The 20,160-nt window shown below is 42.9% G+C and overlaps 1 protein-coding gene across 7 annotated transcripts in view; it reads right to left on the reverse strand.

Annotated features, from left to right (window-relative positions):
• Uxs1 (UDP-glucuronate decarboxylase 1) overlaps positions 1–20,160 on the reverse strand; it is an 89,157-nt gene that overhangs the window by 21,179 nt on the left and 47,818 nt on the right. For all 7 annotated transcript variants that reach the window (XM_052193293.1, XM_052193291.1, XM_052193288.1 and 4 more), the window contains 4 exons: positions 16,989–17,093; positions 13,086–13,145; positions 10,669–10,790; positions 2,567–2,686 (listed from right to left, as the gene is read on the reverse strand). In XM_052193293.1, the coding sequence (XP_052049253.1) occupies positions 2,567–2,686; positions 10,669–10,790; positions 13,086–13,145; positions 16,989–17,093 (407 nt within the window). The remainder of the gene's footprint in view (positions 1–2,566; positions 2,687–10,668; positions 10,791–13,085; positions 13,146–16,988; positions 17,094–20,160) is intronic.

The following is a 20,160-nucleotide window of genomic DNA, read 5'->3' on the forward strand; positions in this document are numbered from 1 at the left end:
TGATGAGAGTGGATGTGCTCTCTTGGCTCACAGACACGCCTGCCAGCCTGCCTGCCTGCTGCCCGCCTCCTGCCCGCCTCCTGCCTGCCTGAGTGTGTGCTTGCCTGCTGCCTGCCTGCCTGCCTGCTGCCTGCCTGCTGCCCACCTGCCTGCTGCCTGCCTGCCTACCTGCCTGCCAGCCTGCCTTCCTGCCTGCCAGCCTGCCTGCTGCCTACCTGCCAGCCTGCCTGCCTCAAGGGCAGAAGCTATACCTTGTCCACAGGCCAGGCAGAATAGGTACTCAGTTATACTCATGAGTCTGTATAGCATTGCACTCTGGTGTCTATGTGGTTCCTCTAGCTGCATTTTACAAGATGAGAGAGATTGAAGGAGATTCTGAAGATTCATTTGTTCTCAGGAGATTAAGTGCTGTCTATGTTCAGGTCACAGCAATATGGTGACTTAAGAGTCACCAAGATGTTCAGTGAGTAGGGGGCAGCAAGAATACCAATGGGAGCTGTCTGAATGCACAGCACTGTCCTCGACAATGTGCATTAAGTACTGAAGCTATGACAGCCTCTGCTAAACCAAGTCAGTCTCTTGTCGTAGTTGGGTATTTCTCACAGAAGTCAACAAAAAGCCCTGCTTAGAGAATCCGACCCTCATATCTGCCTCTGTTTCTCACCTCTTTCTAACCCTTCAAAGCTGTGGGGCCATTTAGCCTCCTTTAGCAAGAATCCTGTTAGATCAGTTCCATCAGACCTTCTCCAAATGTTTCTTCCTCTTTCTTTTTTCTATCCACTGACTCCCTGCTCCTTGGCTGTGAGTTTCCACTTGCCATCTATGCTCAAAGTTGTGCTTGGTCTCGGGCACACTTCTCCCCACTCCACCCTGCTGACTTCTAGAGAGAACCACCTGACAAAGGAAAGAAATTATTTCTACCCAAGAGAAAAGCACAAGCAGTTCAAGCAGTTCATCAGGTCCTTGATGGGCAATAGAATTCTTTGGAACAAACAAACAAATAAGAGCCCTTAAAACACTCTAACTGCCTCAGTGGGCTTTCTGCCTGGGTGGCTAGGAGAGAGGGAAGTCTGGCAGGCTTTCGGATGGTGCCCAGTGATCTCTCCCTACATCTCTGCTGGGCCTAAAGACAGCACATGAGACATGACCTGTGCCAACAATTTGTGTGTTCTTGAGGCTGCCAGTAGACTTGCTTTCCTCCTTAATATGGGGCCCCTGAAGCAGCTAAGAAGGCAATAAATTGAAACGTTTTTTCTTTAAAAGCCGTTAACAGTTTTCTCTTCAAACAAGGTAGCTCTGACCCTGGGTAAGTCACTGTGCATGGTGGCTGAAAAGCTTTGAGGAATCTCTCCCTTCCCAACAGAGATCATCTGAACTCCAAGTATAGTCATCCCTCAGTTTCCATGGGGATTGGTTTCAAAGCACTCCACATACCACACTTCAGGATGGCAAAGTTCCTTTTGTGAAATGGTTTAGAATTTGTATGTAAGTCATGAACATTCTCCATCTAGGAAAACGACGTCTGTCCATGTTGTCACAGACACCAGATTTTTGAATGCTTTTACTCTGAGCTGGCTGAGAGTAACTGAGAACTCTGGGTAGAAGCCAGATGCAGCAAGAGAGGCTATGAAGGGCAGGCTCACCTAGAAGTCACAGTGAAAACTCCTGGCTTTTCTATCTAACCTCCCAGTTATTTTTCACTTACTGCAACAAAGAGCAGCCACCACATTACTTGATCATTAATTAATATTTATCTTATATTGCCTATGTGCTGGGGCCAGAGAAATAGCTATGAATAGAAGGAACAAAGGTCCTGGTTTCCAGGGTTAATGTCGTGCTGGGCACCTGGAAATTTAGTATTGCACTGGTACCAAGTGAAATGAGAACAAAACTACATAGTTAGTAGAATTCAATGGTGCCTTCATAAACAGTGGTCCAGTTAGTACTGTCTACAGAGGATAGAGAGAATGCCCAGGAAAACACTCCTAGAACAGGCAAGACAGGAGATGAAGGAATCAGTCTGAGGAGTGGGTTGGGTAGGAACCTAGGGAAAGGTCTGTGGCATTTGCTGTCCCTGAAATGAGGGATCTTTGGGTTTCTCCTCTTCAGAAGGTTGGCTCTGGGACAAGCTGAAAGAACATGACTAAAGAACAAGAAAGGAACCACTTCGAAGATAGGACACTATGGTGGCAGGGTGGGTGCAGAGCCAGGCCACCAGGAAGAGCTGGTGCAGTCCATAAATAATATTGAAAGAGAAGACAGGTATGACCACCACTTAGAAGAGGAAAGCAAGCTTGGGCCATTAGGGATCCACGGGGAAGGTTCAAGCAGGCGAGCTGGCACAGGTAGCCCTGGAATACAAGGTGAATGAAACAGGACCCAAGGTTCACTGTAAGGCTATTCCTGCACTGTGTTCTACCCACATACTTCTCCTCTTTTCATGAAGGTAGCAGAGATACACATGGAAATGATATGTCAACTCCTGAAACATCAAGTTCCTGAAGAAAGTGACACTTTGTTTCCTGGTGTGAAGAAAGGTTACAGGCAGCCTCTGGGCAATACTCACTGTGAGTGGCTCCCCTTGTAGTGCTTGTAAGATGAAGTTGCTGACCACCCGCCCATCATTCATGTGCATTCGTGGCCCAAAGGTGTTGAAGATCCTTGCCACCCGCACTTCCACGCCTTCCTGGAACAGAGAGAAAGAATATGAGATTGATTCGTTTCTCTGCAGAGTGTAGCCCTCTTCTGCATTTCTAGTGCCTTGCAAGGATGGAGAACGGCTGCTTTCTGCTTTCAAACGAAAAGACTTCTGCTCTGATTCTGTAATGTGCTCAAGATAAAGCAACTTGGTAATGCAGAGCTACATCAAAGCCAAAGCTGCCTCAGATTTCACTATGGAAAGGCCAGTAGTATGGACACTCTCTGGTGGAGAAGCTATGAGAGAGCTGTGAGGGGAAACTTTATACAAATTGTTTCAGATGGCTATTTTCCCATGCGTGGTCATGCCCAAAAATTAGAGAGTCTTCTATCTGTGAAAGTGGTGACAGAAAACATACATTTGCTTGTTATACACTTCAAGTTATGGCTGTGATGCATGCCAAATATCTGGTTAAGATGGAAAAGACATTAATTTAAACAGCATATGTACAGAGCCATATTGGAACAGTCATGCACATGGTTTGAGTTTGACTCTGGTCAAGGACAACGTTAGGATATAATAGGGAAGTAGGTTAAAGCAGGAATTTTTATCCTTGGGTGGAGTGCTAAGAGTGTACTTGACTATGGTCAAGGTTAACTTCTCCCAGAAAGCCAGGATCCTGCTCCACCTAGGGTGGAGTGCTCCAAGTAAAGGTTAAGTTCACTGTTCCTCCAGGTCTAGGAATTCCTGAATTAAGCAGGTGACCCACCCAGCTGCTGGAGTGGTCAAGATGAGGATCTCCAAGAAAAGCTAGACAACTTCCACCAGAACTCAGCCTGGAGTCTGGGAGGAAGGGTTTGCCCAAACTGTTAAAAGGTCTAGCACCATTAAAGTTTCCGGCTTTGATCAGTGAATATTGTCTTAGCCCTTTTTCTTTTCTCCCCTTCCCTATCCATCCCTCAGCTTCTGTTCCAGCAACCCACTTCATAATAGCTGCAGGCAGCTATAGAATCCAACAAGCATAGACTAGTCTGTAGTTCCAGGAATCCACCATAGATTTCATAACCCATCCCCTGGGGATGTCAGAAGATAATGTATTAAAGAGGAGAAGAGAGGGAAGAACAGAGATGCGGCTCTCAATAGAAGATAACTCAAAAGTTTCCACTTGCATTTAATTGATGAGACAAAGAATCAGAAGAGGATATGGTTTTACTCTCTGAAGAGACTGGAAAACCTCAGCAATTCTACTCAAACAGGCATGCCCAGCAGAGGAAAGGTCATCTCAGATGCTTTTACCCTCTTGTTCCCCCATTCTCAGCAACAGCATGCCAAAGCATAGCTTTGCATTGACTGACCTCTGTAAACATTACTGACCAACATATAAATGAGAAAGTTTGCTGATGGACCTGAAACCACTAATGAACTAAAAATTAAGAGGCCACATGAACTCCTGAAGGAGGTATAGCCAGCACTCCTGCCTCTGCTCACAGCAGTCTCATGGCTTCCCAATGGGCACTCTTGAGTCCAGATATCCCACCAAGATTAGCTACATGGAAAGACATAAAACTAAATCTCCTTTCAGCTGAGATCTGTTCTCTTCTTAAATGCTGGCATCTTCTGGAATTAGTATGCCCAGCTCATTCTTCATAGTGTCAGCAAACCTATGCCCTGACACAAAGGCAACACTGACTTATCATGTACAGTTCATTTGACACTCATCCTCTACCCTCACAGCGGGATAGTAAAGGTATAGCCAAGAGGCATCAACAAGCTATTTATGGTGGCATTTGGGCTAGTTCCCACACCAATCTTGGAAAAAGGGACAGGATGAAAATTGGGAAAGTGCCCACTAGGGCAGTATGTTGTTATTGAAAGCAGAGCCAAACTTTGAAGGATCTAAGCACATCCATATGTTCTAGATCATGTGACATCAATCTGCATAGCCAAGCCCTGCTACCTACTACAATGCTGAGTTTCCATCATGCTGTGGTCTGGGGACTCAGCATGCAAAGTAATTAGTGATTCATTCATAGCCACAGCTTCATGTCACTGTGTGCTCTATTCTTCACAGGAACCCTGAGTCATTCACCCAAGACTCTGAGCCCTGAGAACAAGAACATCTCAGCAACTGTAAGTAAGGTCAGCATAAAACCAATAGAAAGTTAAGAGGAGAGAGATTAGTGTGAACCCCCATGCAGAGAGCACAAGCTCATGAGCACAGTGTTAACACTCCAGGTTCATCCCAGCAGACTCCAGTTATACTGAATTTTCTAAGACCTATGATTCTGATGTTTGAAGTGGGGATAACAATGTCCATTCTGCTGTCAAAGGAATTACAAAACAGTGATACCACTTTAAAAACTGACCATGTCATAGTTCTGAGCCCAAGACAAATAGGTATCTTTTGGTAGCCAGTACCTCTGGGATAGAAAATCTGATGTTCAAAAACCTTCACAATTACACATGTCAGCTCTAGATGATTTCAGTACCTATTACAACAGAAGTGCTCCCACCCCACCCCCACACAAAGCTACATACTGTACGGCTCAAGGAAAGAGTGTTTAAAAAACTTAGCACATGCAACAATACTGCTGTACTTTTATTTCATAACTGATACTGAACCCTCAGTGAAGGATAGATGTATCCGACCTTCGTCTCTTGATCATGCTAACTACCTAGCTACAAACTCTGAGATCTACAATGATGATCTACCAACATAAATTGGTACAATAGTGACACAAATATTGTGGGAGCAACCAACAGTGGATTCAGAGATAAAACCTATGCCTGACAGTGCTCAGGTGGCCAAGAACCTGAGATTGGATAGGATAGGGGTCTAGAGAGAAACCAAACACTGTTGTTCTGTTAACGAAACATAGCAATGAAATGAGTAATGACATACAATCCTTTCTCAACCATCATCAGTGAAGCTGCTTCTTGCAGTAGATGGTAAATAACAGGGAGACCCACAACTGGACAGTGTGCAGACACTGAGAGACCTTGGAAAATGCAGTCCTAAATGATACTTTGTCTAATACCTCCCCCTCAGGGATCAGGGAGCTATGTGGAAGAATAGATGGAAATACTGTAACAATTAGAGTGTCCTTCAGACACAACAGGACTGACATACACATGAACTCAAAGAGACTGGCAGCATTCACATGGCCTGCACAGGTTTAAGCCAGACAGGGCCCTAGAACTGAGAGAGCAAAGGAACTATGAGCTCCCACCCCTAATCAAGAAGTTATCATCAATAGACATCTACTTCAAAAGGAAAAATTACTTCTCTTCAATGGAGCCTCACTGGATATATAAGCCACACTTCATGGTAGGCACCAAGCCCAGCAGCAGACATCCAACACAAAATGACTCAGTGGTATTTTTGTAGACTTTTGTTTCATATTGCTTTATCTAGGCATTTTTCTTGGGGGAGGGTTTACTGGTCTTTTGCTTGTGTGTTATGGTTTCCAATTTTGTGGTTTTGTTTTTTTCTATGTGTATGTATTGTGCATGTATGTATGTGTGTGTGTATATGAGTGTGTGTATATGTGTGTATGTGAGAGTAAGTATGTATGTGTATATGTATATATATGTGTCTGTGTGTGTGTGTTTCTTGTGCTTTCACTCTGTTTTTTTTTTCTTTTTTAAAAACCTGGTTGGTTTGTTTTATTTTCTAATGACAAAAAGAAGGCATGGAGGACCTGGGAAGAGTTGGAGGAGAAACTATAATCAGAATATATTATTCAAAAAATTATTTCCAATTTAAAAAACAGTGACCATGTACAATGTTACAGCTCAGTATCTGTGCCCCACCAGAATAACAGGACTATATGGTGGAATCTCACAGAACTCTGCAGAAGATTCACAGGCTTCAGGAAGAGCAACTGGTTGGGACTAGTATACCACCCACAAGGGTTAGGTAGCATCAGATATCCTACTGCTTCTTTTATAATATTCAAGTCCTGAAGTAGAGAGTAAAATGGCTCTCCATCAAGACTGCTCTTAAATGTAAGCTATGCCTTGAACAGTGTTCTATTAAGTCATAGATGCTGCACTTTGATCACTGTTCAATGATGGGAAGTCCTCAAAGGACAGAGAAGCACTGTACCGACTGAGGAACAGGTCTACGCAGAAAACTGTCACCCTCCATTACACAGAGACCTGTCTTGCAGGAGAGGCCTGGGTTATACTGACAGCCCGATTGCCACACTTCCAATTCTTCCTGTACCCTGAAAATGTGTGACTCAATAGGGACAGGAAGTTGACTCATCCCATTCTCTGATGCTTCTCACACACCAGAGGTCTTGCATTATGGAGTGCAATTCCCTAGGCTGAGTGATGCTCACATTCATTCTGCAGGGTGGCAGAAAGCCACATAAGACTGTGGGATGGCAGATGTGCTTGTAGTTCCCTGACAATCCTCTTCAGCACATCTACTGTAGTGAAGTGGATCCACTAGCCACAGTTTTATTCCCTACAGTCAGCGGAAAGTGTGAGTGTCGCATTTATTGGGAGATGTTAGGAGGCAGTACATGCCTGTGAGCTTCACCACAGCATTATCACTACAATTGGTCTGTTTTGTAACTGCAAATAATATTTTACTATGCCTAATTTATAAATTAAACTTTAACAGTTATACATGTTTAGAAAAAGCATAACATATATAGATTTCTGAACTTTCAGTCAGACATCCCCTGAGGGTTGAAGCGTATCCCCCTCAAAAATAATAGGGACTAGTGCATTAATAAGCAGGGAGCAAATCTCCCTACTTACTAACTGCAAAGAGAGCAGGGAGCAAGTATCACACTGCAGATACCTACGTGGGGCAGAAGGATGTGGGCAGCAGATGCCCTGGGAATAAGGCCAGGGCCAGCAAATACACCAGGCCCTCTAGTTTCATATACATAGACTACTCTTTTTGTAAAGTATGACAATGCCAAAAAAATAAATATGCCCTCAAGGCCTCGGGTGACTTCTGACTTCTGAATTGTCTTTCTGCTCTGTTGATCTGTGGTTTTATGAATGGTAGCCTGCTATGCAGACTCAGTTCAGAAAGTGGGTGGGCCATGACTTTAGAGGTACACCCACAGGGGGCTAGGGGTGCAAATGTACCCTAAGCTCTGACTAACAGCCCCCGGCAGCTCCACCATTATAAAGTCTCCATGCCCACAGGCACACAGAAGCAGCAGCCTACCTCCTCTCTGACAAAGTCAAACTATTCATGAAGGATGCTCTGCTTGCCCTTGGATCTCCATTAAAAGATGTGCAATGGGGGCTGGAGAGATGGCTCAGCAGTGAAGCACTGACTGCTCTTCCGAAGGTCCTGATTTCAAATCCCAGCAACCACGTGATGGCTTACAACCATCTGTAACAAGATCTGACTCCCTCTTCTAGAGTGTTTGAAGACAGCTACAGTGTACTTACATATGATACATAAATAAATCTTTAAAAAAAGATGTGTAATGAAATAAAAATTTATATTAAATATATTTGGGTATTTCACTAATTATAAGAATCTTAAAAGAAAATTGTTAAAAGGCAACATTTTATTTAATAAAAGAGGCAAGTCAGACTTCTATTTATCTTGTTTACATTTCTATTCCTTACATTAGATTTATTTACACACCACGTACAGCCCCGAAAAAAGATAATCATTAACAAAAGGATGTATTCTTGTATGTAAAAAGCTGTAGTTAATAAAATATCCAAATCAATACTCTGCTAATATAAACATGGCTCAGGACATTCTAAAGCATAAATCCTAACAACTAAAATATTTTTCTCTAAAACTACTAGAAAAGGCTTTATATTTAGAACTCAAAATTGATGCTACCATGTAGTGACATGGTACTAAGCTCTGGCTAGGGAACAACTGATACCTAGAGTAACACCACATGGGCTGCTATTCTGGGTACTGCCGTAGAGTCACAGCAATGCCACCTCGCTGGCTACTTCCTTATTGTGGTGACTTGATTATGGCTTGGCCCAGGGAGTGGCACAATAGGAGGTGTGGCCTTGTTGGAGGAAGCGTGTTACTGTGCGGGTGGGCAATAAGACCCTCCTCCTAACCATGTGGGAGCCAGTCTTCTCCCAGTGCCCTTCAGATGAAGATGTAGAAAAATCAGCTTCTCCTGCACCATGCCTGCCTGCAGTGTTCCCACCTGGATAATAATGCCTGAATTTCTGAACCTGTAAGTTCTAGTTAAATGTTGTCCTTGTAAGAGTACCTCAGTCATGGTATATGTTCACAGCAGTAAAACTCTAACGAAGACACTTATCCACAGCAGCCTATCAAGACAGCAGGATAGAGCATGTTGTATATAGGTAGCTCAAGCTCCACTTAGGAGTCAGGGACCTGGGAACAAGTTTGAAGCCCACTCTCTTATCTCAACAGCAGGCAACTAATAGTTACCCCAAGAATGCTAGGTAGAATGAGAGAAGACTAAATAGACTCAGCCTCAACAACACTGAAGTATGTGGCCCCATGTACTATGTCATCTCTAGCCAGTAGCATATCCTGACAGGCAGGACACCATGGTGCCCAGCAAGGCAGGGGGCTTGATAATTAGGTCCTAAGGGTTACCTTTTCTAAAGAGGTTACCTTACATGCTTAGAGTAAGTGCTCAAAGAATCAGGAGGTAGAGCTAGAGTGACAGCAACATACCCCTCTGTGGGAGCCTACTATTTACAACAGGGAGAATAGGGATAGAAAGCTGGAGGCTCACACCACAACTTATGCTAGATCTGTAAGAATACAGGTCTGAGAAACAGCAAAGAAATCTAGAGAATGATATCCACATAAGTTATTTTGCATTAAAAAACTAAGGAAGTTAAGTGTTCTAGGCCGATCATAAAAAGGGAACTTTAGCTTCATGCTGTACTATCATCCACGTAAAAGAATGACTGATAGTCTGCAACAAATAGGGGCCAAGAGTATGCCCATACTGCTGTCCTCCCTTTCCCACAGGCTAGATGTGGGCCTGACAACACTACTCCCAGGGTGGACAGCACATCTATACACAGCTATCCTAAAAGTGCATTCTATGCCCATGGTTATTTTTCTACATGTCCTGCTTCAATTAAAGAAAAAGAAAGAAGAAATAAACAAACAAAGAATGAACAAAGAAAACAAGTTCCTGAGGACCACAAAGTGCTTGTCCTAAGCACAAACACATTCAGTGTGAAAAATGGAACAAGACAGGGCTTTCTTCTGTCCAAACAACCTGCCTTCTACTACACCCCCTAAGGCAACAGCCTAAAGCTACAAGCCCATACCAGGGGTAAGAACTGAGTGCTCATCCATCTCCAACTCATGCCATGTATGGCAGAGCCAGTGTGTGAACTCTGGCCTCTTGGTCTGTGGGTGAAATGATGCACAAGATGAAGCATGCACAATGGAAGCACCCAGTGTAGCAATGAATAATAAAGCATGAAGAAAACAGGGAAATATATAAAACACAATATGGATGACAAAGAGTATGATTTTTAAAATCTATCATGGCTAGGGAGGTGGCTAGGTAAAGTGTATGCTGTACAAGGATAAAGTCCAGAGCCGTTGGCCCAACATAAAAACCAGAGGAGCATGGCAGCCCACCCACCTGTAATCCTAGCACACAGCAGGAGGAAACAGGATTCCTGGAGCAAGCTGGCTACCAAAGACCCAGGTGATCTACAAGTTCCCAATACCTCCACAAACATGTAAGGCATCCATACTCAGGCACACAAGTACACACATACACATATTAAATAAATGCTAAAAATGAACCACACCAACTTGGAGGCTTTGGAAAAAGAGGCAGACATGGGCTGCTGGTGGACGATACGCCAGCAGTGAAGCATGCTGTTCCTGGCCCTCTCACAGCACTGGAAACGAGCTCATATCATTTTGAAAATAAGAAATGAAGAAATGGCTGGCAATACCATTCATCTGTAACAGCAAACACCCACTGGTAGGTGTCAAGCCCTGAGGTTTATTCCTATACAGTAAATGTACTCATCTGTGTACAGTGCTCTGTGGTATGCAACAATACCTGCTTCATGTAGGCATAGCACATGGTCTCTGCAACACGTTTGCCCTCATCATAGCAGGCTCGGGGTCCTATGGGATTCACGTGGCCCCAGTAGTCCTCACTTTGAGGGTGGACCTCGGGATCTATGAGTAAGCAGGAGAAAGTTAAGACTTAATTTATATCCCCCAGCTGGCTCTCAGCTCATTACCAGAAACAATGTTTATTTATGATGGACTTAGGTAAACATTTAAAAACAGAGAGAAATGCCAGTGAGGGAAGCTCAGAGCTCGGTGCCCCTCCTTCCTAAGTTCCAGGGCGCCTGGTCCTCTCTGTACATATATGTATGTGTCCAACCACACTATAAAATATATAAATCTATCCCAAGAAATGTGGATAAAAACATATAACAACTCTGTGTTATAAATTTACAGCCAATTTATTTGGCACATGGTTTGATACCAGACTTGTATGGATAAGGGAACGGAAAGATATATGGGTGGACCCTTGGCACATGCATCTTAGCCAGTCAAACCCTCAAGAACTTTGCAGTTGTGTATCGTGCCAGTAAGGCCTGTGACTGATAATTCCCCCAGTAAGAGGGAAATTACACATGAGAGAAGAGGTCTAAGGCAAGACTCCCTAAAAAAAAAAATATTAATGATTTACATCCACAAAGATATGATCAAGATCAGGCTTTTTCCTAGCTTCTGACAGGTCAGATCCCGAAAGAGACAGTCATGATTTCTGGCACAGAAGAAAGCCAAGCATAAGCAATTCAGTCTTGGCACCATTCTGGGCTGGAATGCCCAGGGAGCCAAGCTTCTCAAAAATCTCCTTCACAAAATTACTTCAGAAAACCATGGAGTTGTGTTGGGGTGGGGGAGAAGGTGGGGGGCGCTACCGAAGTAAGGGGCCAGGATTGAAAAGGTGATTACATAAAGTAATCACTTTGCAATCACAAGGACCTAAGTTCTATCCCCAGAACCAGCTAAAAAAGAAAAAAAGGCTCAGTACAGTGGTACCCAGTTTGTAACGTCAGCACTGGGAGGCAAAGACTGGTAGATTCCCAGGATCTGCTGGCCAGTTGCCCTACCCTCCTTAGTGCTCTGTAGACATAGGTGAACCAGACTCCAAAGTTATTCTCTGCCCATTAAAAATACATGTGCACCTACCCACACATGGAATACCTGTATGTGTTCATGCTTTTATCAGTGAGCGTCTGTATGTGTCCACATACATAAAGGTCTAGTAAAAAATATTTCCAAAGTTAGGTGTGTCAGTGAGAATCTATAGTCTCAGAACTTGGAAGGCTGAGGCAGGGGATTACAAGTGGAAGCCAAGCTAGGCTATACAGCAAACTGGAGCCCAACCTGTGCTGCATTCAGTTTCAAAAGACAAAATAAAACAAGAAAAAGTTTTCCAATCCTTACCCTCCTCATAAGCATTCTGTGATGCTGCAAGGGAAGGCAGATGCTTCACAAAAACCAAATGTTCTTCTAGCAGCACTCATGCAGAAAGTGCCAAACCACAGGAATCGCACCACCCTCATTACTTAAAACTCCTAAAGACAACAGCTTTTACCAAATACAGATACATGCTGATAAGGAAGGAAAGCTGTCTCTGTGCCTTTTGGATAGTGAACAGGGTCGGGGTTAGGGCACCTGCTTTGCCCTTTTAATTGCCAAGAACCTCAAAGAAGAGGAGGATGTGTTACACTTTCATGGCTGTTACAACTACTTTCTATATAATTTGTGTTGCTATGTTGTTTTCCTACTTGGCAAACTTCAAAAATGGTCTCTTCCAATTTTACATCTTAGCATCCTCATTTCCCTTGTCCAGAAGAATAATATAAAAAGAGAAATAAAGCACATCATGTCAGGGTCTGGTTCCTCACTATACTAGCAAGGAGGTTTATCCATACCCTGCAGCCAGCTGTTTTTTGAACTGTGTATGAACCAACATGAATTAAAAATCCACTCCAAGTTCCTGGATACTGAATAGCTCAGGAGGGACCGTGGTAGAGGTAGGCAGGTAAACTGTGAGCTGAACTTGACTGTCACTGTCTTTCCTGGGTCTTTCAGCAATCGTTCCGTGACCGGTGAGGAAATGAGCACTTCACTAGCTTTCATGTCACCATATTCACTGCTCTCGCTGAAGAACTAACTGCGCCAGCAACAGGACAAAAGCAACTGCATGTTGGTAATCTCTGAGATACTTTCAGAGCAAATAGGAAAAAGTCACTCTATGGAAATCACAAAAACCTCATCTTTATTGGACAGCTGACCTGACCCAGGCCTCAGAGTATCAGTAAAACAGAGGCTATGTCAACAGGCTGGGCCCTCTAAGTGGAACCCTGAACTCTGGTTCCCTCTTGCCTTAGACAGGATAAAAACAGTCCCATTGGTTGGTGGGCTTCTTTCGGGCGCTCCACCACTCACCTCCATACACCTCGGAAGTGGAGGCCAGGAGCAGACGGGCACCCACGCGCTTTGCCAGTCCTGTAGAAAGTGTAAATCATAAGGGAAACTGTCAGTTTACACAGGCAGGCACATTTGTGTGTGTGGCTAATTTAAGCAATGTTTTCGTCCTGAAGGTGCCTTAGTATCTACCAAATTATCTACTCCTAGTGCATCTGCCATGGAACATGTGGGGGGAAAAAAAGCACCAACAAGAAAACTGTAAATGAACCCTTCAAATGAGCAGTATTTAAGTAAGACGTGGTAGCTGCAAACAGGGCCAGAGCTAGATTCTGTTGAGCACAGTGTGTTTCCAAGGTGCTTTACACAGACTCTATGCCCCCAAAATGCTATCTCATATGATTTTTTTAATTGAAAAACAACTTTTATTCATGTAATACATTCTCATCACAGTTCCCTTCCCCCAACTCCCCCAGCTCCTCCCCACCCTTCCTATCCATCCAACTGTTTCTCTATATCTTTAAAAAAATAAAGCAAGCAAACAAAGTGCAAACAAACCAGAATCTAAAAAAGAAAAATCACAGATATTCACACAAAAACAAACCCAATATGAACAGAAAATAGGTAATAATACATAAGCAAAAGACATGTAAAACATAGAATGCCTAAGCAAAATATTAAACAAAAAGTCTACAAAAATACCACTGAGTTAATTTTGTGTTGACCTCTGCAAGGCTTTGCGTCTACCATTAAATGTGGTTAATATATCCAGTGAGAACCCTTTGGAGAAAAGTAATTTTCCCTTTGCAAGCAGATGTCAGTTAGCTTCCTGGCTGGGGTGGGAGCTCAGTGCTGGGACCCTGTCTATATTAAACCTGTGTAGGCCCTGTCCACGCTGTCGCAGTCTCTATGAGTTCATATGCACACCAATCCTGTTATATTTGGAATACTGTTTCCTCTGAATCATCTTTTGAGTCTTCCCTATATTTTATTAAGTAACCACACTGACAGGTTAACTAGCAAGATAACCCCTCTCAACTGCTTCTCATCTTGCCTTCTCAAATGGTACACCTGTCACCTCTTCTGCATATCCTCCTGGCCTGTATCCTTCTTCTGTCTTCCAGGTTCCATACACAGGCACCTTCTAGAATGTAGCCACTATAATGCCCAATCCTGCCCCAAACCACTTTCCTACACTTAATACCCACATGTAGAACAACTTGATCATTACTAAGTGTGGGGTCAGGCACACATGGAAAGTCCTCCAGACTTCCAACACAGAGGAGAAAGCCATCGCCTTTACTTAACTCTGATATACTCCATGTACTCCACTACTACACACCAGGACAATGAAAGGATATGGCCCTGACATGGAACAAAAGTCCACACTGCTGCCCAAGAAGTACAGCCAAGTGGGACAGAATAGGTATCCATGGCCTGAGGCCAGTGCTAGGGAGGTAGGCTGAAGGGCAACAGTGGGAGAGAGCCAGGGATTGAGTGTCTGAGCAGATAGGGAAGGAAGCCTCCAAGATGAATGGCAAGAATGAAACCGGGGGAGGGGAGATGAGACAAATGGGCTGGGGTAGCTCAATTATAGGCAGCTTCACCAGCATGTGACAGACACTGGATGGCAGCACCTTTCACTAACAAACTGAAAGGAAGGAATCACAGAGTGAGAGCAGGCTGCTCTGAAGGCTGAGAACAGAGACTGCCCACTCCCATGTGTTTAACAAGAAAATGCCATCTTGAGGTTTTATCAGATGGAATTTGCAGGCTACCTCCTGGACACCTATGTCCCAGATTGTATGGTGTAGCACTGTGTAGTCTTACAGAGTAGCTGCAATGAAAAATCCCAAGGAGTTTTTTATTGTTGCTGTTTTGCTTTGGTTTTTTTGTTTGTTTGTTTGTTTGTTTGTTTTAAATCCTTTTGATTTTGAGATAAATGTATATACAAATTCAAATGCACAAAGGAGAAATCCTGCTCTCTCGCCTCCACACAGCACCCAATGGCACAACTAGATAGATGCCACAATGGCACCGTGATGCTGACCCAATCATCACTCCAGTCAGATTGTCTTACTGATTGACGGGTGGGGTCCAGTCCATTGTGGATGGTGCCAGCCCTGGGCTGATGATTGTGGAATCTATAAGAAAGCAGGCTAAATAAGCCATGAGGAGCAAGCCAATAAGCAGCACCCCTCCATAGCCTCTCCCTCAGCCCATGGCGCTAGATTCTTGTTCTATTTGAGTTCCTGAATAAGTCAAATGAAAACTTTCCTTCCCAACTAGCTTTTGGTCATGGTGTTTCATCACAGAAATACAAATTCTAAGACAAAGGTCAAGGCTGGAAAGGTCAGTATTCTCTAGTTCTCAGGGCTCTGCACTAAACCACAGGCTTCCCTAGGTCTCCAGTGTGCCCAAAGCAAATGCTGGGGAATCTTGCTCTGCTCCTCATAGACCTTTTCACTTGTCTAGTTATACCACACTGCTTCTATTTCCCTGCAAATCTTAGCTAAGAAATTCTCCAAAAGAGTCAGCGCATGAGACTTGAAACCAACCTCCAGCCCTTAGTTCATGCTTTGCCTAAATTAAGATTAGAGTAGTACAGTACAGATCTATCCATACAACCTGTTTTAAACATTTCTATTAAGTCCTATTTTTCCCCACACAACATTAAAGTGTGGCTTCTTCCTTCTATTTTGCAAATCACCGAAACACGAATAAGTCTAAACTAAACATCATCCCCAGACACACAATCTACTTCTAGGGCATGCAGTATGCGACTCTGCATGTGGCCGCCTTTCTTCATACTTCTCCTTTCACCTAATTTTAATGTGAATCCTCAGGTTAGTCTGAGCAAAAACTCAGTCTCCAAAACTTCCACACAGGTGCCATATCCCCTCAGGCCTTCTGGGGGTTATCAATGAACCCTCCTAGGTGCAAGGCCATACTGCCCGTTCCTGGGCCAGGGTCATCAGCACTCCTCTGCTCATCTCCTAATTCCTAGACACTGGTGACCAGCTTCAGAGACAAAGATAAGAAAAACAAGCTGGCATTGAACTAAGTACCTGTCCAACTCCCTGGGAACTGACAAGAGGCATAGAAGAGCCATAGAATACTGCAATTCAGGAAAGAAAGGTGCCGTTGTCCCCATGTTAAATTAAAAAGCCATGCTGTGAAACTACTGACCAGGACCCACAGAGAGGTGGAGGAGGCTGCAAACACCTCCACAGCAGACTAGCCAACCATAGAACTCAGCATGTTTCAATTAACAATATACATACTCAATATCAATCCAAAAATCATAAATTAAAAAAAATTCATCAAAATAGTTGGTATCTGTGCACTGTTCTAAAGAACATACTTCCTGCTTTATCCTGTCCATGGTATGAATTACCCATTTGTCCCTTTGTCAGACATTTTCTTGTGGTATATACTAAACACTTGTTAGTCACTGTCCATATTAAGGACTGACTGTGATAGCATTAAAAGAATCATGTTTAAGTTAAGAATGTATTAATATCCCAAAGGCCTAAGAGTGGTGATTCTCTGTGACTCAAGTCAACGAGAAGCCAGGAAATGCTTTCTTCAGAAAAAAAGTAGGTGTTATCAACTCAAGAAAGGAAAATAATAATGCTGAGGGTGAAAAGATCTATACTAAGATTGAATTTTATATTGGAGTAAAGGAAAAAGAGAGACATACTACCTCTAGTGGTATAAAAGCTAAGTACACAGGGTTCAAGTGCTGACTTAAGATGCTAAAGACATTACAGGATTTGGTACAATATGATTTTAAGGAATCACAGGAGTCTTGAAATATGCATTATGGGCGGGAGTTACCATTACTGTGCACTTTTGAAATCTCTCAAATATTTCCACAAAGAGGAGAGAAAAGTAAAAAATAAAAATGGACAACTTACTGACCCAGCATATTTAGTGTTCCAATTGTATTAGTCTTCAGTGTCTTGATGGGGTTGTACATGTAGTTTGGCGGAGAGGCTGGAGATGCCAGATGGTATATCTGGTCAACTAAAGGAAATGAAAGAGAAGAATGTCATTTGCAAGAAAAATGTTTTTGTTTCTAAATCATGAGCTTTTGGGCTCATTTTTACAATATAAGGCAATAGTCCCAGTTTACCTTACATTGAAATTCTACTTGCTAATATATTGTTTAATTTGAAAATCAATCACATTCTTAACAACTTCAAAAAAAGCAAACACTAACAGTAAATCACAAGAGAATTTATTTTAGAATAATTCTTTAGTACATGTATAACTACAGCCTTTATTGAAAATGAAAGCAAATCTAAGATGAATGTGCTTATCTACTGAATATTGCTATTGTGAATACTGAATATTGCTAGTGTGGGGCATACGCACCTTTAATGCTTTACAGAGTTGATAGATTCTGACCTCAGACTATCAATGCTGAGAACATCACCTCATGTAAACGTGCAGTACAAACAGTGTGCTTAAGACATTTCAGAAAATTTTGCAAACTCTGGCTTGACTCTAAGTCAAAATGTACTTAAATATATACTATATATTATATATTTACAGATATACAAGTATATAGAACTATATATAAACTATGTGTGTATAGTTATCTATCTATATATGTATGTAAATACATATGTATGTAGATAACTGTACACATATAGCAAACCATATAGCAATTTTTAAAATCAAACATCCTATTATAACCCATAATATTTTATAATCCTGCACTGGGGATAGAAAAATATTATGCCATAAAAGTAGAAACTAAACAGTAAAAGAAGCAGTTTGTAACTACGCTCTATTCTGAGTGTTAGCAAGGCGGGCACTACAGTGCAATGTGCATGCTGTGTGTTCAGATCGAGGCTATAGTGGGGCTGCACAACAACACATGGGCAAGCACTGCCAGAAACACCTCAGATTTATTATAAATTTGATGTTTCATTTGTTTGTGGGAGGTGTGTTTGTTTGTTTTTGAGTCTAGTGTAGCTTGGGACCTTGAACTTCTGATCCTCTTGTCTATTAACTCCCAAAGGCCTGGATTACCAGTTGTAACTCAGCTACAGAAAAAAATTTAAGTTAGCTTGGGCTGTGTAAAACTATGTCCTAGGAGGGCGTTGCCAGGGGGACTAAGAGGGAAAGTGTCTCTTTTGAGCCCAAAGCATTTCTCTGATATCAAACGGAAATCATGAAGCTGCCTTCCTTCCTATCATTCCAGCCTAGCTTTCTTTAAGGGTCACCCTGGTACCAGTTTGTATGTGAAACGTCCTGTTGCCCTTGGTCAGATATAAATCCTCTTATGGTGCTAGCCAGGACTTCAACTGTCATCTGATCTGTCTAGCAATCAACAAGCTACTTGAGCACTATAGTTTGTTTGCTTACCGCCACACAGTAGTGACCTCAGACTACAAATGCAGAGTCCCAGGCTCCACTTCAGGGATCAATACAATCCCTTGGTGGTCCTGAAAGGGCTCTAGGAACAGCAAAGTTAAGACAGTGGAAAAACGAGACATAAACTGAGTCTTTTCCAAACACCCCCAAAGCCAGTCTGTTTGGTTTGTTTTCTGTCCTCTGAAAGGTTAGACCTCCTGATTTTCCTGGAATGATGAGGAGTGTCCTGCACAGTTACACCAGGACCTCTGATTAAGCAGGACTTACATGCAGTGGCCCTCTTAAAGAGAACCTGAAAACTGCATGAAAATCCAGGTTCTACACAGCCCACTCCCCTGTGCAAATATATTCTGCCTCGCACTGTCTGCAGCACTCCTGCTCCTATCCTAAAAAGGGCATTACACAGACTCTGTTGACTTACTTAATCTGCTAAGGAATTATGATGAGAAGGAAACTTGAGAGTAAGAGCAAACAAGTACGGATGTGAAATGCCACAAGCAATATTAATAGCTGGCTCTGGAATGTAAATAAAACTGCTAACACTCAACGTCCAGAGAAAAAGCCTGAGAACATGTTAGCTGTGAGTTTAAAGTACAATAAAAATGAGCATGACACTTGGGTTGAAAGCGGAGAGTGGCCTGTCAACTCACCCACTGAATCCACTGCTCTGTGTTTTTCTGGATGTGGGCTGCCCTGTCTGTTTTGCATTTACAAGGCTGTGATCTTATCTAGGAAAAAGAACCTGGAAAAAAAAATCTTGAGAGACCTCTAATCGTCAGGCCTGCCTCCCAAAGGATTAGACTGGGAAGAGCAGAGCAGGAGGGCACCATGACACTGGAGACTGAGTCTCTCTGTGCATATGTGCATAAAGAAAGCTCTTTTCAACACTCCAAGTCAAAAACCTGGCAGAAACATAGCTTCATTTCCATAAGTTCTATATCCACAAATTAGACCAGCCATAGGTTAAAACTGTCCCCACGACTGCATCTGCACAGACAGCATGAAGCCTTTCCCTGTTATGATTCCACTATAGCAATTGATTCGAGTAATCGTAGTGTATATAATATTAAGTGCCAAATGCACGTGTATGACTTCTGTGTGGGACTTGAGAAATCTGTGGCTGCTATACCCATGGGGATCTGGAACCATCCTCCATGGATACTGTCTTAGCTTAGGTTTCTATGGCTGTAAAAAACACTATGACCAAAAGCAACTTGAGGAGGAAAAGATTTATTTTTATCTTACACTTCTACACCACAGTTCATCACTGAAGGAAGTCAGGGTAGGAATTCAGGATAGGAACCTGGAGGAAGTAACTGATACAGAGGCCATGGAGGAACAGTGCTTTAAGCGGCTTGCTCCTCTTCATGTCTTACTCAGCTTCTTTCTTATAGCACTCAGGCCCACTAGCCCAGGGACAATACTGCCCATAATAAGCTGGGCCTTACAACATTAATCACCAATCAAGAAAATGCCCACAGGCTTGCCCAAAGGTTAATTTGGTAGGGTATTTTCTTAAGTGAGGTTCTCTTTTCTCAAACCACTCTAGCTTCTATCAAGCTGACAAAAAAAAAAAAAAAAAAACCCAACTAGTACAGGCACTGGAGGTTGGGGGGGGGGGCTGTTCTGAATGTGCTCATAACATGTTCCATAGTGTAGCCCCATCCTTGACAGCACCATTTACAATGAGAAACAGGATTTTAGGAGA

This window comes from Apodemus sylvaticus, chromosome 9 (assembly GCF_947179515.1).
Source record: "Apodemus sylvaticus chromosome 9, mApoSyl1.1, whole genome shotgun sequence".
Classification (NCBI taxonomy): Eukaryota; Metazoa; Chordata; class Mammalia; order Rodentia; family Muridae; genus Apodemus; species Apodemus sylvaticus.